The sequence below is a fragment of the Marmota flaviventris genome, chromosome 1 (genome assembly GCF_047511675.1).
Source record: "Marmota flaviventris isolate mMarFla1 chromosome 1, mMarFla1.hap1, whole genome shotgun sequence".
NCBI lineage: Eukaryota > Metazoa > Chordata > Mammalia > Rodentia > Sciuridae > Marmota > Marmota flaviventris.
In genome coordinates, this window is record NC_092498.1 from 6039739 (window position 1) to 6056096 (window position 16358).

At 55.7% G+C, this 16358-nt stretch overlaps 1 protein-coding gene across 1 annotated transcript; it reads left to right on the forward strand.

Moving 5' to 3' along the window:
• Window positions 1-1702: 1702 nt before the first annotated feature.
• On the forward strand, window positions 1703-9148 carry Crygn (crystallin gamma N). Its single transcript, XM_027943474.2, has 4 exons — window positions 1703-1723; window positions 3683-3931; window positions 5886-6031; window positions 9013-9148. Exons 1-4 carry the CDS (start codon window positions 1703-1705, stop codon window positions 9146-9148), a joined length of 552 nt encoding a protein of 183 aa, XP_027799275.1.
• The last annotated feature ends 7210 nt before the right edge of the window (window positions 9149-16358 follow it).

Below are 16358 nucleotides of genomic sequence, written 5' to 3' on the forward strand. Positions count from 1 at the left end.
TCAGTGACCTAGCTGAATTTCTACCTGGTCCTTTTCTTGTTTATCTTTGAAGACAGGATACCTGAAGGCCTAAAGTTTCTCTCCAGGTGGGCTAGCCCAAACAAGTTAGGTCAAGATGGCTTCGGGAGTGACCACCTCTGACTTCATGATAATCCATCTGCATGCTAAATGACATATCCCCAGAGCTATGATAGTAGACAATGGCCATCCGATGACTTGCAAAGAACCATAAGAAGAGTGAAAAGAGAGCTGGGCTTGGTGAGCAAGCCTGTAATCCCAGGACTCCTGAGGCTAAGACAGGAGGATCAAAGGTTCAAGGCCAGCCTCAGCAAATTATTGAGGCTGTAAGCAACTTAGTGAGACCCTGTCTCAAAATCAAAACAAAATAAAAAAGAGCTGAGGATGTAGCTCAGTGGTTAAGTGCCCTGGGGCTAAATTTCCAGTACTAAAAAGAAAAAAGAAAAAGAAAAAGAGGTAACACCTGGAGTCCCAGAAAATCGCCACCCATTCCCAGAAAAGGCATGAATATTCCTCCCCTTTATTTACCTACCCACCCCTCATTTCCTTTACCCCATCTCCCCGTGCAGCAGGTTGAGAAGTTAATTTGTGAGTCTCTCACAAGTCAAGAATAAAAGTTGCATTCACTGCTCAATCCCCTACCCGCGAGAAAGAAAGAAAGAAACCAGTCCACTTTCCTGAGAGAAGAAGCCCTGCCTAACTCCCCGCCCCCAGGACCCCCCCCCCCCCCGCAGCCCCGGGCTTCTCCTTTGCTCTAGAGCCGGCCCCCCCCACACACACACACACTGCCCACCAATCAGTTACCCCATCTCATCTCCCCAGTGATTTGTGGCCTCCGTGTTTACTCCATAAACTATCTTTGAGGCTCCACTGTGTGCCAAGGGCTTCTCAGCCCTGGGAATGCTCTGCAGACCCATCCTCGGTCACGGTCACGCAGGGTGGCCTGCTCTGTGCACTAGTGTAGAGTTTCAGGCGCAGAGCACTGCGGCCCCCCGACCCCCGCACAGGGTGCAGCATGGATCAGGGCCCGGGACACCTGGGAAGGATCTCCAGTGGGAGAGAGATACAGTATCCCAAAGAGGGAGGACACGGGAGCCCAGGCTGGGGAGGGAGGGTGGCCAGGGGCCGGGGCTGGGAGCTCAGATCAGGGAAGCTAGTTATAAGGGGCAGAGGAAGACTTTCTTTGCCCCAGGACGCTTGGATGGACTCCATCCTAGGTCCCAAAGAAACCAGGCGGGAACAGGTTAGAGTGCAGCCGGGTGTGATGGAGGTTGCGGGAGGTTAGAAGGAGGGAGACGTGGAGTGGGGAAGGGGCGCAAGTGCAGCACTGGGGAAGAGGCGCAGGGCCTGGGAGACCCCTTCCCAGCCCCCGGCAATCGCAGTGGATGCGGTGGTGCCGTGGTCCTGACTCAGCAAGGAGAGCGGGTGGGCTGGGAAGGTGGGGTCCGGGAACGGAGGTCTTGGGGGCTGGCAGGGGCGGCGGGGGGGGGGGGCTCTGCGGGTGGCGCAGGGTGGCCGAGGGTCGGGTCCCAGCGGCCGGCCCGGCGGCCCCTCTCCGGCTTAGCACGCCCGACAGCACTAACTCGGCGGTGCCCGGCCAAGCAAATCTTTTGTCCCTGGCGGCGCTGAGCCAGCAGGGCGCCGCCGAGTATATACTGAGTCCGGTGGAGGACGGCGGCGCACCATGGCGCAGCGCTCCGGGAAGGTGAGTCCTCACCCTTCCCCACCCAATGCAAACCAGCAGAGGGCCGGCGATTGCCCCAGTGCGCGGGCATGGGGAGGGTGCAAACCGGGCATGGGGAGATGCAAACCGTTGCTCCCGTGCGCCCTTTGGGGACTACAAGCCCAAGCAAAGCTGGCTTAATTTCTTAATTAAATGGAGCTGCCTGGCTGTTGGCTGTGGGCCTCTCTGGTGAGGGTGCAGAGGATGATGGCCCTCTTCCATCCCCTTTTTCAGGTGTTCTGGGGTTCTAACCACCTCCCCCAAGTCAAGAGCAGGGAGGGTGGTCAAACTTGGCTGCTGCTTTCTGGCTTGGGGTGGGTTAGCCTTGCCAATCATACAGGGCCCACCCTAGCTGTCTCTTCTTTATGAGAGGATGGTCAAAGTGTGTATTTTGCTCTCCAGTCTTCACGGGTATGTGGGGCTGTTTCTCAGCAAAATGTTGAGCCTTGAGGACCTCCAAATCCTTAGGGTGTTCAGGTCTCATTGAATGTCTGGGTGACTCTCTATCAAACCTGTCTTGTGCTGGAAGGGTAGCCAATTCAGATCTCTCTCCTCCTTCTCTAGTGCTCTGTCCTGGATAATCCCATGAAGCCTTTGGGCTCCAGAAGCTCCATTCAAGTGCTTCAGTGGTGAGAGCACCACTAGAGTCCTCTGCATGGGCTAGGTTATGTTTCAGTAACAAATAACCCCAGTAGCTTGGTAGCATACATCAACTAGGGTATCTGCCTCCCTAGCACCACATATCCATCATGGGTATAAGTGCTTTTGTCCTCACACCCTTCCCTATGCCCCAGGCTGACAGTAACATGAGAAAGGGAAAGGAAGAGACCCCCAAATCAGACGTGCACTGGCTTGCAAGTGTCCATTCCCACACACATTCCTTTGGCCAGAGCATACAGCTGCCCTAGCTCCGAGGGGCCTGGGAGAACTGGAAGCATTTACAAAGCACAAATGACAACAGTTACTGGGTTACTATTCTTTGATAGGGTCCCTTGGGACCACAATTCTTGAGACCCAAGAGTTATTGAGTATTTGGAATTTTAGGTTCCACGGCAGGAAATAAGTTGAGGGGGTTGTTGCTTGAGTTGTTAAGTGTGGGGACAAGAGCTGGACTCAATGGCATTTGTCTGTAATCCCAGAGACTTAAGAGGCAGAGTCAGGAGGATCACAAGTTTGAGGCCAGCCTCAGCAACTTAGAGAGGTCTAAGAAATTTAGCAAGATACTGTCTCAAAATACAAAAAAATTAATAAATAAAAAGGACTAGGGATGTAGCTCAGTGGTAAAGTGCCCCAGGGTCTCCAGTCCAAACTAAAGTTTGGGAAAAGGACAACTTGTCCATGCTACCTAGTTATCTGTCTGTCAGGCCTTAAAAAGGAAAAAAAAAAAAAAAAAAAAAAGGACAAGGTGACACTTATAGAGTGTGCTTTTGAGGACTTTCATCCTGGGCCGAGATTCCTGGACCTGGCTTCCACAGGTTCAGCCTCTCTAGCTGAGGAGGCCCAGCCCCAGGAACCTGGCTTTCCAAAAAATAAAGGTGAGTAGTAGGTGAAGTTTATTGTTTTGGAAAGATTTCCTTTGATGTTATTATGGATGTGTTGTTTTAACAATAAACAAAAATTGAGTTAAACAAATGTGGTGGAAGTTTGTGACAGCAGGTTTTCAAATGGATACCTCCACAAAGGGGAACTTCCTGTCCCCAGAGAGGAGCTGCAGTTTGTCTGCTCCACGGGGGGCTTGGGCAGTGGCTGTGTCTGACAGCAGCCTGTTGACCTTTCATCTTCTGCCCAATCAGCAGATGTCTCGGGCACCTCCTGTGCACAGCAGGGCCGGGCTTGGTGGCCTGGGAATCTGGGTTTCCTAGAGGATGCAGAGGTCCCAGATGACAGACCCCCAAACTGAAAGGAGAGAAGCCTGACCCTGGCTCTGACCTGGCCTTCTAGATCACTCTCTACGAGGGCAAGCACTTCACAGGCCGGAAGCTGGAGGTCTTCGGGGACTGTGACAACTTCCAGGACCGAGGCTTTATGAACAGAGTAAACTCCATCCGGGTGGAGAGTGGCGCCTGGGTCTGCTTTGATCACCCCGATTTCCGGGGCCAGCAGTTCATCCTGGAGCACGGTGACTACCCTGACTTCTTCCGATGGAACGGCCACAATGACCACATGGGCTCCTGCCGGCCTGTAGGAATGGTGAGCACCCACTCCGCCTGGGGGCTGGGGCCTTCCTGGAATCTGTAGCAGGGTCCTCCCAACTTTAAAAGGCCCTACCCAGACCCCTGCTGGCAGGAGGGTGAGACACCATGGGGTTCAATCAGGGCTACCAGGCAGGCGAGCCCCTGGGAGTTCTCAGGAAACCACTTTAAATTTCCCATCCAAACATCTAGCTAAATTCTCTATTTAAAATGCTGTTGAAAATATTAGAAGTTTGGGGGCTGGAGGGTGTAGCTCAGTGGTAGAGCGTGAGCCCTGGGTTCCCTCTCCAACACCCAAGAAAAGAAAAAAAAAATTATAAGTTTGGATTTGTGACCGGAAGGTGGAGCACTCAGCAAAAGTAAGTCAGGCTGCCTGGATCCGGGCACCTGCTGGGCACATGGCCTTGTAGCCATTCTGCGCACCTCCCAAGCCCTAATCTTGGAATTGCTAATGGAAGAAGCTGAAGTATCACAGGCCAGTCAGCAGGACATGTGGGGCAGGTCCCTTGGAGTTGCACAGGTGGCTGCATCTCACAGGTGGGGCCTGGTGTGTGTAGGGAACGCAAACCAGGGGTGTCGCTCTTCCGTGGGGAGGGGCTTTTTATGGCTGCATGACTCTAGGGTAGGATTTGCGGAATGAGGCTTAACCCAAGTCCCAGCACTATCTGACCTGCTCTGAGTTCTGGTCCTTTGGATGGGAAATGACCAGTCCCCAAGCTCACAGTGAGCAGCCCTGCTCAGAGTCTGCTGGCCAGAGGGCCCTCCCTTGGACGCCTGGGCTGGGGCTCTGGCAAACACCTAAGGAATCATGGGGGCGGTGCCTCTCTGCCTGGGGCCCCCTCTCCTATCAGTTGTAAAACTGGCTGCACTTTGACTTCTCACATGTAAGAATACTTTCTTAGTATCTCTGCCAGGCCTTGGGCATTTGGAAAAAGGAATTAAAATGGTTGGCCCTGGATCCTGTATAATGCTATTTATATTAAAAATATACTAGGCATCCTGTGAATGCTCTTCTCAAAAAGGCCATGCCTGGGGCCAGCTATGAGGCAGACCCGTCCCCCCCCACATCTGGCCTGTGGGGAGCTGGCCCTCCTTTGTCTTTTGGAAACACAGGAATCACGTAGGGAGATCCATGTACTGATGATGTTAGTGAGTGATGACGTCAAGGCCAGCAGGGATTTCAGCAAACGAGATGTGTTATTTGTTTTAGAGTTTTGGCTTCATGTTTTAATAAAAGGTTCTATTACAGTTCTAAAATATTATCATCTGTGGCCTGCGGGCAGAGAAGTCAAAGCTGAGAAGCGTGTTGGTATAACCAGGGCAGGAGCCCCCAGGCTGAGCACCTGGAGGGAGTTAGTGATCCCAACCCTGGTCCGAGTGGCCCTGGTCTCAGGGCAGTCTTGCCCCCTCTTTGGATCTTGGATTCCTTAGTTGTAAAAAGAGGAGATTGGACCACTGGACCGATTCAGGGGCTTTGAAGCTCTTTTATTGTTGTTGTTCTTTCTTTCTTTCTTTTTTTTTTTTTTTTTTGGTACTGGAGATTAAACCCAGGGACACTTTACCACTGAGCTACATCCTCAGCTCTTTTAATGCTTTTTTAAAAATTTTGAGACAGAGTCTCACTCAGTTGCTAAGGGCCTTGCTAAATTGCTGAAACTGCTCTCAAATTTACATTCCTCCCTGCCTCAGTTTCCCAAGCCTCTGGGATCACAGGCATGCACCGCCACCCCCAGCCAAGCTTTTTAAAGTCATAAAACCGCCAACACATCTCATGTGAAAGAAGGAACAGAGGGTGTGTGTTGAGATGGGGCCACTTACCAACCCCCACCCCAGCCAGCCCAGGAACTCTTGGCCCTGAGCCCTGGGTGACTGCACATTCCTTCCCACCTGTACTGTTGGGGGACTCAGAGCATTTTCCTCTTTCCCACCCTCCGCCCGCCTGTGCCTTGGAGCATGGGGAGCATTTCCGGCTAGAGATCTTCGAGGGCTGCAACTTCACGGGCCAGTGCCTGGAGTTCCTGGAGGACTGCCCCTTCCTGCAGAGCCAGGGCTGGACCAGGAGCTGCGTCAACGCCGTCAAGGTCTACGGGGATGGAGCGTGAGTGGCGGCCAGGGCTGCTGGTCTCCCTATGGCCCAGAAAGGCCTCAGTGAGGGACACTGGGCCCAAAACAGCTGTCAGAACCCTGCGTGTTCTGTCCTTGGCCGCCCCCTGCAGACGCAGGCAGGTTTCCTTCTGATCAGCTGAGGGCAGCCCATGCTCCCTGCTCCCTGTGCCCTCCCCTTGTGTAAAGTGTCACTGCCCTGAGACTTTCCAGTTGACCATCTCTCTAACCTTTGTTTGGGTAGATATCGTCCCCATTTTACAGAGGAGCAAACTGAGACTGGAAGGTTAACTTGGCCCTGGAGAGAGGCCCTGCTGGGATTGCAGTCTGCTTTCCAGAGCTGGTGCCTTCAGCCCCTCCCCTCAGGAGAAGAGCCCCAGGCCTGGTCCTGCCTCCCTCTATGGCTGGTCCAAAAACTTGGCTCTTGTTGAAGAAGTTAAGGAGTCTTCTGTATTTCTGAGGCTTGGCCTCAGGGACCCTCGTGGGGTGTCAGGGGAGGGACTGAAGGAGACCCAGACTGAGCTATAGATACTATCTACCTTTCTTCAGGGAGGTGTGACTTGGCTTGAGGAGTTGGTGGCATCTGGGAGTCCAGGGGTAGAATTCCAGAACAATGTACCCTGGAAATTTTGCTGGCTAAGTTGTGCCATGAGGCAAAGACACACCTGGGCATGTTAAATGTCCTGAGACCCAGGACACTGTCCCGCCTCTCCACAGCCTGGAGACTTCAGGGCTGTGGAGGAACAGGTGGGGGAGGCAGGGGCTTGCGTTGTTTGATTGTAGAATCCTGTGCCCTCGGAGGGGACATCTTGGTGGCCAGGAAGCTAACCAGAGCTGAAATGGTAGACTCCCTGTGTGGACCCAGAGCACACTTCTCCTTTACCTCTTGTGTCTTTAGTTCATTTTTTTTCTTTCTTCTGCGGTGCTGGGGACGGAACTCACACATGCTGGGCAAGCGCTCCACCACTGAGCCACATGCCTGGGCTCAAGGGGCAGCTGCATGGGTGGCCATGCTGGATGCCCTGGGTCTGGATGGTGACACTCCACAGAGCCTTTCCTGGGACCTGGGTGATGAGGAGGCTGGGTCCCTCCATTTCCCGCAGGACAAGAGCGTTCCCTCTGGGTTCCGTGCAGTTCCAGTTGGCCTGTCCCTCGTCTCATGTCCTGGAGGACACTTGGAGGGAAACACACTGGCATTTCTGCCATTTCCACTTCCCATCTCCTAAAAGCTGAGCCTCAGGGCCGGGAGGTGGTGCCAAAGTAGAGCACTTGCCCGGCCCGTGTCAGGCCCTGGGTTTAATCCCCAGCAGCCCCCCTGCCCTCTAAGAGAAGAATGAGCCCTTTGCCTTCCTCTCTCTGCCTCCTCCCCAACTGGCTGGGCTAGGAGTGGGGAGCTTGCTGCGACGCCCAGCCCTCTCCCTGCCCTTTAGTTTGGGGGATGTCCACCTGAGCCCCAGGGTGGCTCAAGACACTGCTTGGGCCTTTCCAGCTGCTGCTAGGGGGCCGGGGCTGGCCCACTCCCTCTGAGCTGCAGCCGTGGGGTGGGAGGTCTTGCTGCACCAGGCTGTCCCCCAGTAGGTGCCCCCTCCCTGCTCACACTCTCCGCCTCCCTCCCTCTTCATGGCCATTACCGACCCTGACTCTCCCAGCAGTGGACTGCCCCAGGCACCAGGTGTGGGGTCAGGAGACAGACCCTGACTCTCCTAGCAGTGGACTGCCCCAGGCACCAGGTGTGGGGTCAGGAGAGTGGCGGGAGCAGACAGTGGGGAGGAGGGCCGTGCCGCCTTGGGCCCTCACTCACCTTCCCTGACCTCATCTGAGGCTGGGCTCAGGCTAGAAGGGCTGTGTCCACGGGGCGGAAGCTCCTTCAACAGCAAAGTGCTTTCGGGGTGATGGGCAAGAATTACTGGGGTCCAGGTGGGCACTCATTGCAAAGAGGCAGGGTCGGAGTCCAGGCCACATGGACCCCAAAGACAGAGCTGTCTGTGCGCCCCTTGTGGGAGGCCCAAGAGGAAGCGGCCCAAGGCCACTGCCTGTCCCAAGCAGAGAAAGGCAGTTTTCCATGGTGGAGAGAGTGAAGGGGAGGAGTCCGGCCTGGTAGAGGCCCGCTGTTGACCACGGCGACTCCCAGTCCTCTGCTGGGGCCAGGCAGTCAGTTCAGGCTGCAGACCTCGCCCCCCAGGGCCACAGACTTGTGCTACCTTTCTTGGGCCCCCTCCCCACAGTAGCACACTTGGCTCAGGGATGGCAGAGGAAGGGATGGCTTTCTGGTCCACACTTCCCCTCCCAGATGGAGACCACCCTTCTGGCCCCCCTCTAGCCTCCCCGCCACACCTTCCTGGTCACCTGGGTTGCGCTGCCCTTCACCTGCAGCCCCGCACCTCCTGGGTGATGAGGGGCCATGGTCTCTCCTGGCTCCACTGGGGACGACGGCCAGGATCCTGGCTGTCCCCTCCTGCAACTGCAGACACCACAGTCTGTTGTTCACTGGAGCAGAGGTGTCATGGGGACGGGAGCCCATCTGTCCCACCTGAGCACCCCGGTTCCTAACGCACAGTGAGACACACGCCTGGAGCTCGTCTGCGTTTGCTGAATGAATGAGCAGGAGGCGTTTGTCCCCAGTCTGTGCCCAGTGTCCTGCCTGCTGCTGCAGCTGCCATCAGTGTGAGATGGTCCTTGCAGAGAGCAGGAGGGATGAGGGCTGTGCCACGGGGGCCAGAGCCTCCTGGAGCAGACTGGCCAATTTTAAACCATGGCCCGTTACTGGGCACGCCTCCCCCGTGCCACACCCAGCCCTGACCCCCACAGCAGCAGGTAGGGAGTCAGCCTAGTGCAGGCGGCGCACCCTGGTGTTCTGCAGAGCACGGGGATCCACTGGGCTAGGAAGGGGTGGCAGGGCTGGTGGGAGGTCTTCTGATCGGAGCCTAGGTGGCATTCCTGTGTCCGTCCCCTGACCTGTCTTTCCCTGGCTTCCAGATGGGTCCTCTATGAGGAGCCCAACTACCGTGGCCGAATGTACGTGGTGGAGAGGGGCGACTTCCGCAGCTTCTCCGACTGGGAGGCCCACAGTGCCCGTGTGCAGTCGCTCCGCAGGGTGGTCAACTTCTTCTAGCCCTGGGGACAGGGCAGCCCCTCTCGGCCCCACCTGGGCCTCAGGATCGCCGGCAATAAAGGTCCTGAAAGAGGAGCGCTGAGCTGGCCTCTGCTTTCCTGGCCCCTTGCTGGCCTAGGGGCTGAAACCCAAGGGACTCGACAGACAGAGGAAGGCACGGGGAGGCCTGCATTAGGGCCAGAGGGGACCCTCTAGGGCAAGGAGACCAATCCCTTAATCTAACACAGCCACAGGCCTCCAGTCCCAAGGAGAGACGGTAAGGCAGGTGGGACAAGGCCCAGGGTGCTTCCTCCCACCCAGGGACCCCTGGCTCATTAGGTGGGGAGGGGGAGAAGGGAGCTGTGGGGCCAGCTGAGGCTGGCTTCCTGCTCTCCCCGAACTGTGTCCAGCATGGGGCCCTCTCCCTGACTCAGCAACAGGGCTGCCAGGCCACGTGCTCTGCTTGGTGGCCAAAGGCCTGACCCAGGCAGGGCTCGTGCATCGGTATCTCTGGATTTTATCCTCAGCTGATTTTATAAGGGGCCCCTCTAAAGAACAGGAGAGCCCAGGGCACGCCTGCCCCTGTGAGGGGTCCTGGAGGGAAAGAGAAATGGAGGGCTCCACAGAAAGGAGGGGAGACTGGGAAGGAGCTTCAGGGCCCAAAGAAGCACAGGTTGCATCTGCTCCGACCCCAGCCCCTGCAAGAGGCAGGGCCTGGCCGGCCACCTGGGTTCACCCCCAGGTGCCAGTCTAAGGAACTTACCTGTGGCCTCTCCAGGCCCCTGGGTCCACCTGTTGGGGGGTGGGTATGAACTTGGAGGGAATCACCCTCCCTAAGAGAGGACAGGAGACACCTGGGCCCAGGCAGTGGAATTTCTGGGAAGAGGGTCAATGCCCCTAACTCCACCCGTCATGCCCAGTGAGAGGACAGTCCCTGGAGGGGAACTTGCTAGACACTGGGGGTAGCCCAGGTAACTCCTGCTCCTGCTCCAAACCCTCCCCCTGCCCCAATCCTGAATGGAAACTGCAAGTGGAGACAACCTCCTCCAGAGGAATCTTAGTCTGTTCCAGGAGAGGAAGGACCCGGGACCCTCTGGGGCTTCTGAGGACCTGGAGCGCTGAGTCCTTGAGGATGGGGAACCCAGAGATGCCTGCGCCAGCCAGAACCAGCTAAGGCCCGCTGGGTGAAGGCTCAGGTGGCCTACAGTGTTCCCACTGTGGGTCAGGCTCCTGGCCCACCTTTCCAAACCCCACACTTGACCCAGGGCCCTCTGCCATCAGCTGGCTCCTCACTGGCCACAAGCCTGGCCCTCACTCCTCATATCTTCTTGTCTTGTTCTGCACTGGAGATTGAACCCAGGAGCACTTCGCCATTGAGCCACGTCCTCAGCTCTTTTTATTTTTCATTTTGAGTCAGGATCTTGCTAAGTTTCTTAGGGCCTCACTAAGTTGCTGAGGCTGGCCTTGGACTTTTGATCCTGTTACCTCAGCCTCCTGAGCCTCTGGGATTACAGGTGTGCACCACGGCACCTGGTTTTTACCACACATTTTGCTGGATATTTTTAAATAGGTAAAGGGGGTCCAAATGGGAAGCACCACTCCCAGGCTGGCCACTTGACTTGTGATCCCCCCTTAGAAAATATTTTAATTAGTCCTTCCTTCCTTCCTTCCTTCCTCCCTTCCTTCCTCCCTCCCTCCCTTCCTTCCTTCCTCAGTACTGGCAATTGGACCCAGGGTGCTAGGCAAGTGCTCTACCACCGAGCTACACTCCAGCCCTGAATTCATATTGCATATTGAATGTTTGAAACTGAGACAAGTCAAAGGCTTGGAGAGCTAAGGATGACTGGGTGGTAGAACACCTGATAGCATGTGTGAGGCTCTGGGTTCAGTCCTCAGTACTGTAAAGATAAACAGACAGACAAACAGAGGCTTGGAATGGGAAATTGCTAATGAATGGAACCCAGAGCTGAGGGTGGGAAACCTGGGATCCTGGATCTCAGGGGCTGTTTTCCACGGGGGCTGACAGTGGAGAAGGGGATGGCCATCCAGTAAGGAGGGTTCCCTTGTCCTGTAGTGGCACCCCCTCCTCTTACCTGGGCTTCTCCAGAAATCCTCACCATTGGCTGATTTTAGGACTGTCAGCAAAAGAGTCTCTGCCAAAGAGTTCACTGTAGATACACTTCCAATTTTACTTGGCCACTGGCCGGGAAGATACCAGCACTCCAGGTGCTGGACACCCCCTTACTAGTTTCTCACAAACGTATCCAGTATAGTAGTTTGTAGAAATGTGCAAACAAGGCCTCTGGCCTGAGCTGGGCTTCACAGAGATGTCTGCATTTCTAGGATAGAGAAGTTACCAACTGGGCTCCATGGTAACAGCTGCAGGGGGAGGAGAGGAGGGGAGAAGAAGCTCTCCCCCTCTCAGGTCCTTGAAGGGTTAACTTGCCCAGAACAGTGAGAGAAAAAGCTGCTTTTATGTGAACTTCTGCAGACAGTGAACTTCTGAGCCCCTCCCCTTACATGCTGGGTATAAAATTCTGAAACTCCCTGAACTCAGGGTTCAGGGGATTGATTGATTACAGCAAAAGCTGTGCCCTCTGAACCTGGCTGCAGCCCAATAAAACTGTTTCCTGCTGTCTTCGGTGCCTTGTCTCAACTGTCCCTACTGCCGCAGTCTGGCTGGGCACAATCAGGAGCCACTTGTCAAAAGAAACTAACTTTATTTTTAGAACCACACACGCCAAACAAAACAGCCTCTCAGGAAAAACCCTCAGAGCCTCAACTGCCACCACCGGCTTTCCACAAGCCTCTCTCTCCCACACAAGCTTCTCCCCCACCTCCCACAATCCTCCTGCTCTTGAGGCCGATTGGCTGGGTCATGTGGGCGGAGCCAAAAAAGTCCCCCAATGAGCAGCTCCGTGGTCTGAAAGGGCAGGGAAACAGCCCAATGAGCATCACCGCAGAGGAGCCAATCAGCTAGATGTTGCTGGGGCCGAGGAGCCAATCAGCTAGATGTTGCTGGGGCCGCTGTGAGCCAATCATCAGCCGGCAGCTGGAAGTTTGCTGGCAGCTGGAAGTTTGCTGGGGCCCCTTCGGCTGTGGCTCTCAACACCCTACAACAATCCTAGTTTCCAGGGTACCGAGGCTCAAATCAAGAACTTGAGAAACCACCATAAAGCTAGCAACGAGCCAGCCACCTCCAAGCTCTGAGCCTGGAACCAATCAGCAATAAAATCTCCCCTCACTGTTGCTCACCTGGGAAGAGTGTTTACTTAATGCCTGAGGCTTTCATTTCTCCGCCAGTTTGTTCACGGAGTAGGGCTTTCTGTGTGAGCCCAGCTGGCCTGTCTCCATGTGGGCACATCTGTCATCGAGGCCTCCTGGAGGCCAGGCCCGGTCCCTGCCTGCACATCTGGTCTGTCCTGCAACTGTCCACCTGCTACCCCTCAACCTCCAAGGTCAGCAGTGTCCAGCTGGCCTGTGCTTTAGGATCTCACAGGTCTTTCCTGCTGGTGGTGATGACAATGCTGATAGATGTTAACAGAAACCTACTGAGAACTAATTTCATGCCAGGCTCTGCCGTCAGTGGAATCCACATGTACAGTAACCCCAAGATTATAACACTTAGCACTGCTGTCCCAACCAGGAGTGCTAGACCCAGACAGGTTAAGAACTGGCCCAAGGTCACCCAGCAGGCAGGACTCCAACCCAGGTTTGACTTTGCTCCACACTGCACATTTGTATGTATAGGTCTATTTGGCATGAACTTGGGTCGAACCCAAAGCCTCTGCAGCCTCAGTTCCTGCTCTGTGAAATGCGTGCCATCGTGTCTGTCCTACCAGCTGTTATACACCTTTAAAGGTCAAGCGTGTGACCCTGGAGCCGGTGCCACATGAGGATTGGTTGTTGGTAGCAGTGACATGGTGTTGGGGGAAGCACTGAGACAGGCTGAGTTGGGGTCCTCCCATCTGAAATTCCTGACAGGGGCCAAGAAGGTGGGCGCGGAGGCCGAGGCCGGCTCCGTCCGCAGGGGTGCCTTCCTCTCTTTTGTCCCTTGGTGGCCCCTAGTCCTTTAAAGTTTCTGCTGATTTTCAGAGATGGAACTTTGGAAGCAATTAAGTTTTGTTGCACCTTCCTTCAAAGTGACTTTGAATAAAACCTGTGTTCCTAGCAGTTGGACTCGAATATTTCTGGAGCCCGGAGCATTATGGCCTCCTGGGTGGGAGCGGGGTTAGAGCAGGAGGAGGCTCTCTGACAGGGCACTTCCCTAGGATGTGTGACCTTGGGCAAGCTGCAGTCCTTGCCTCCTGCCCTCGGGCCCACAGTGGGAGAGTATCCACCCCCAGGAGTTCCTGGCAGTCACATGAGAACCGCAGCCCACCAGCCAGTCCAGGGCCAGAGCGAGTCCTCCTGCGGCTCCCAGGAACACCAGCACCTCATTAGCGGGTGATTTAGTGCTTGGTGCTTCTGGGTGACCTTCCCCTCACCCCAGCCCCCTGCTTCCTAATCTGTCAGCAGATCTGCTTTTTGTCAGAAAGAGGGAAAACAAGGTTCCCACCCCAGGGCCTTGATCTGCAGTCTGTCCAGGGAGTGAGGACCCAGACAGAGCTGCTCACAGCCACACATGGTCACGTATTTCTGCCTCTACTCTGCAGTTTGGAGAGCTGGGCTTTTAAGAGCAGCCGAGAGCCTGGTGCTCCAAAGGCTGCCTGCAGCGCAGACACCTGCTCATCAGGCCCCGTCACCACAGGGAGGACTCTGAAGCGCCCTCTGTGGCGGGGTGGGGGGGGCACTGGTCTAGAAGTCTTTGTTTGCCCCGTCCCTCCTGGGACTCCAGGTGCCCCCCTGCCCATCTCTGACGGCCAGTGCATTCTTGGCTGGTGGCTTCTGGGCTCTGCCTTCTACCCTGCTGGGGGGACACTTCTGAGCAGGGCTGCACCTCCATCTCTCGTCCCCTTGAGAAGCCTGAACAGATTTTCAACCAAGATCCGCTCAATGAGCCAGGCTTTAGGACTGAGCTCCAGGGCTGGGGGTCACTCGGTGGCGAAGCACTTTCCTAGCAGGCCAAGGCCCTGGGTTCTGTCACCAGCCCTGGGGGAAAAAAAAAAGTTGAACCAAGCTCTGGAGTTTCGGGGAATGTACCGAGTGCCACCAAGCTGTGCGCTCCAGGGAGGTGCAGACTGGATTGTATGCTCGGTGGGTTTTGCCCAGTACAAAAGTCTGAGTCCTCTGCTGAAGGGCTTGGGCTGTTTCCGGGTCCTGGGGACCTGAAGTTCCTATCTGCCCACACCTGCCCCATACCTGCCTTTCTCTGGCTTCTCTTACCTTATGGGTCGGCAACCCCCCGCACCAGGCATCCAGTGCAGGCCTCTGCGTGGGACTGCCCAGGAAGCAGCAGCTCCACCTGCAAGGAGGGGACACCTAGGGTTCCCTGTCTCCGGCCGTCCTCCACCGCTGGTGACGTGGGAGGAATGCCAGTGAGTGGTTCTGTGAACAGGCGTTGAGCTTCCCGCCCGCCGCGAGGCCTGCTTCCTTGGCAGTCTGTGGTTCACAACGACCCTGCGGAAGCCAGCTGCAGCCCCTCCTTGGCCTGGTCTGTGTGCGCGGGGGTGGGGACACGACTAGAGCAGATGGGTGCGTTGGCAGCCCTGTCTGGGGGGGGGGGGGTGGCAGCGTGTGGGCAGGCTGGCCGACGGTGGTGGTGACCCTTTCTGACGCGAGCTTGCCCTGGGACCAGGCCTGCATTCCCTGGGTGGGGAGGGACGGCGGGACAGGGTATGGGATCATGTGGGACTTTCTGGCTGAGGGTCAAAGCAGGTCAGGGGAGTGGGCAGGAGTACCCTCTCCACTCACCTCACCTGGCCCAACTTCCCACCAACTGGTACAGGTCCTTTGCCGTGGGCTGGGGGTGGTCTCCTGTGCCCTTTGCCTTACACCAGGGGATCCTGGGGCTGAGAGAGGCTGCCGGGGATGCCAGGCACAGGGGGCAGGGCGGGTACCCGCTCACAGTGTGCCCAGCTGAACCCTGGGTCCTGGAGCTCCTGAGCCACGTGGACAGAGACCAGCGGGGCAGTAGGGATGGGTCTGCCCGTCCAGGGGGGCTGCTCGTTGCTCAAGCGGGCAGTGGGCCTCTAAGCCCAGAAGGGGCGCCCAGCAGCTTTACCCATCATGGGGTGCTGGACCCCAAGATCGGGCAGGACGCTTATCTCACTCACAAAACACAGTATGAGAATCAGTCTGTGGGGAGCTCTTTGGGACCGCGGGGAGTTTAAAGAAGCGAGTAGAATAAAAGGTGAGACCAGGGCCCGGTTAGCGGCCATGACCTCCCCCATTACACAGCCCTGCTCTCTGTGGGAGGAAGTCCCCACCCAGGCCACGGGAGACAGGAAGGAATCAACTTGATGACCCGCGGAGTCCAAAAGAGAAAAGAAACTAGTTCTCCAGGAGACGCACAGCAGTCCTTGGGGCTTAGGTCGGAGGTGAACTTCTCCCGTGGGCCCGCCACGCCCGTGTTGATGACCACGAGCCACATTCTCAACATCACCCCTCCTCCAAAGAAAACAGCAAGTTCTCTGGCATTTTTGCTGATGATACCCTGTAGGGCTAGCCAGTGGTATTCAGCTAAAGTAAAATTTTTGTGAGGGAGAACGTTCTAACAATTCATTTACATATGAATATTCAGCTAATTTGGGGGTACTGGGCATTGAACCCAGGGGTGCTCTTACCACTGAACTACTCGCCAGCCCTTTTAATTTTTTGATTCTCAGATGAGTTCTTGCTAAGTTGCCCAGGCTGGCCTTCAACTAGTGATTCTCCTGCCTCAGCCTCACCTAGCTGGATTACAGGATCTGCCTCCCTTAGCTAATTTTAAGTGAATCTAACTGGGTGTTTGAAGTGGGGCCTGACAGTGGTTGGCTGTCAGCAAATACTTAACACAGCAACACATTCACTGTGCGAGTTTTAGGCCCTGTTTTTACGTACAATAAGGTAAATGTATCATTTTCCTCTTTTATAACTGAAGAATAGACTTCAAAGGTTATTTGACCAGATTCATACCATACATGGTAAAAGAGGCCGAGTTCCCCAGGCCATCTGCCTCAAGCCGGCCCTACAACCAGGGCTTCCAGAGCTTTCTGACTGAGACTCACGTGAGGGCCAGGGCCTATAAAACGGGCACAGCTGTGTCACGAAATGAGCCTTATCTCTGCTATTGAGTTGAACATGGGTATTT

Coding starts and splice junctions, on each gene's coding strand:
- Crygn (XM_027943474.2), top strand. CDS start 1,703: ATGGCGCAGCGCTCCGGGAAG. Junction 3,932..5,885: donor CCTGCCGGCCTGTAGGAATG/GTGAGCACCCAC, acceptor TGTGCCTTGGAG/CATGGGGAGCATTTCCGGCT. Junction 6,032..9,012: donor AAGGTCTACGGGGATGGAGC/GTGAGTGGCGGC, acceptor CCTGGCTTCCAG/ATGGGTCCTCTATGAGGAGC.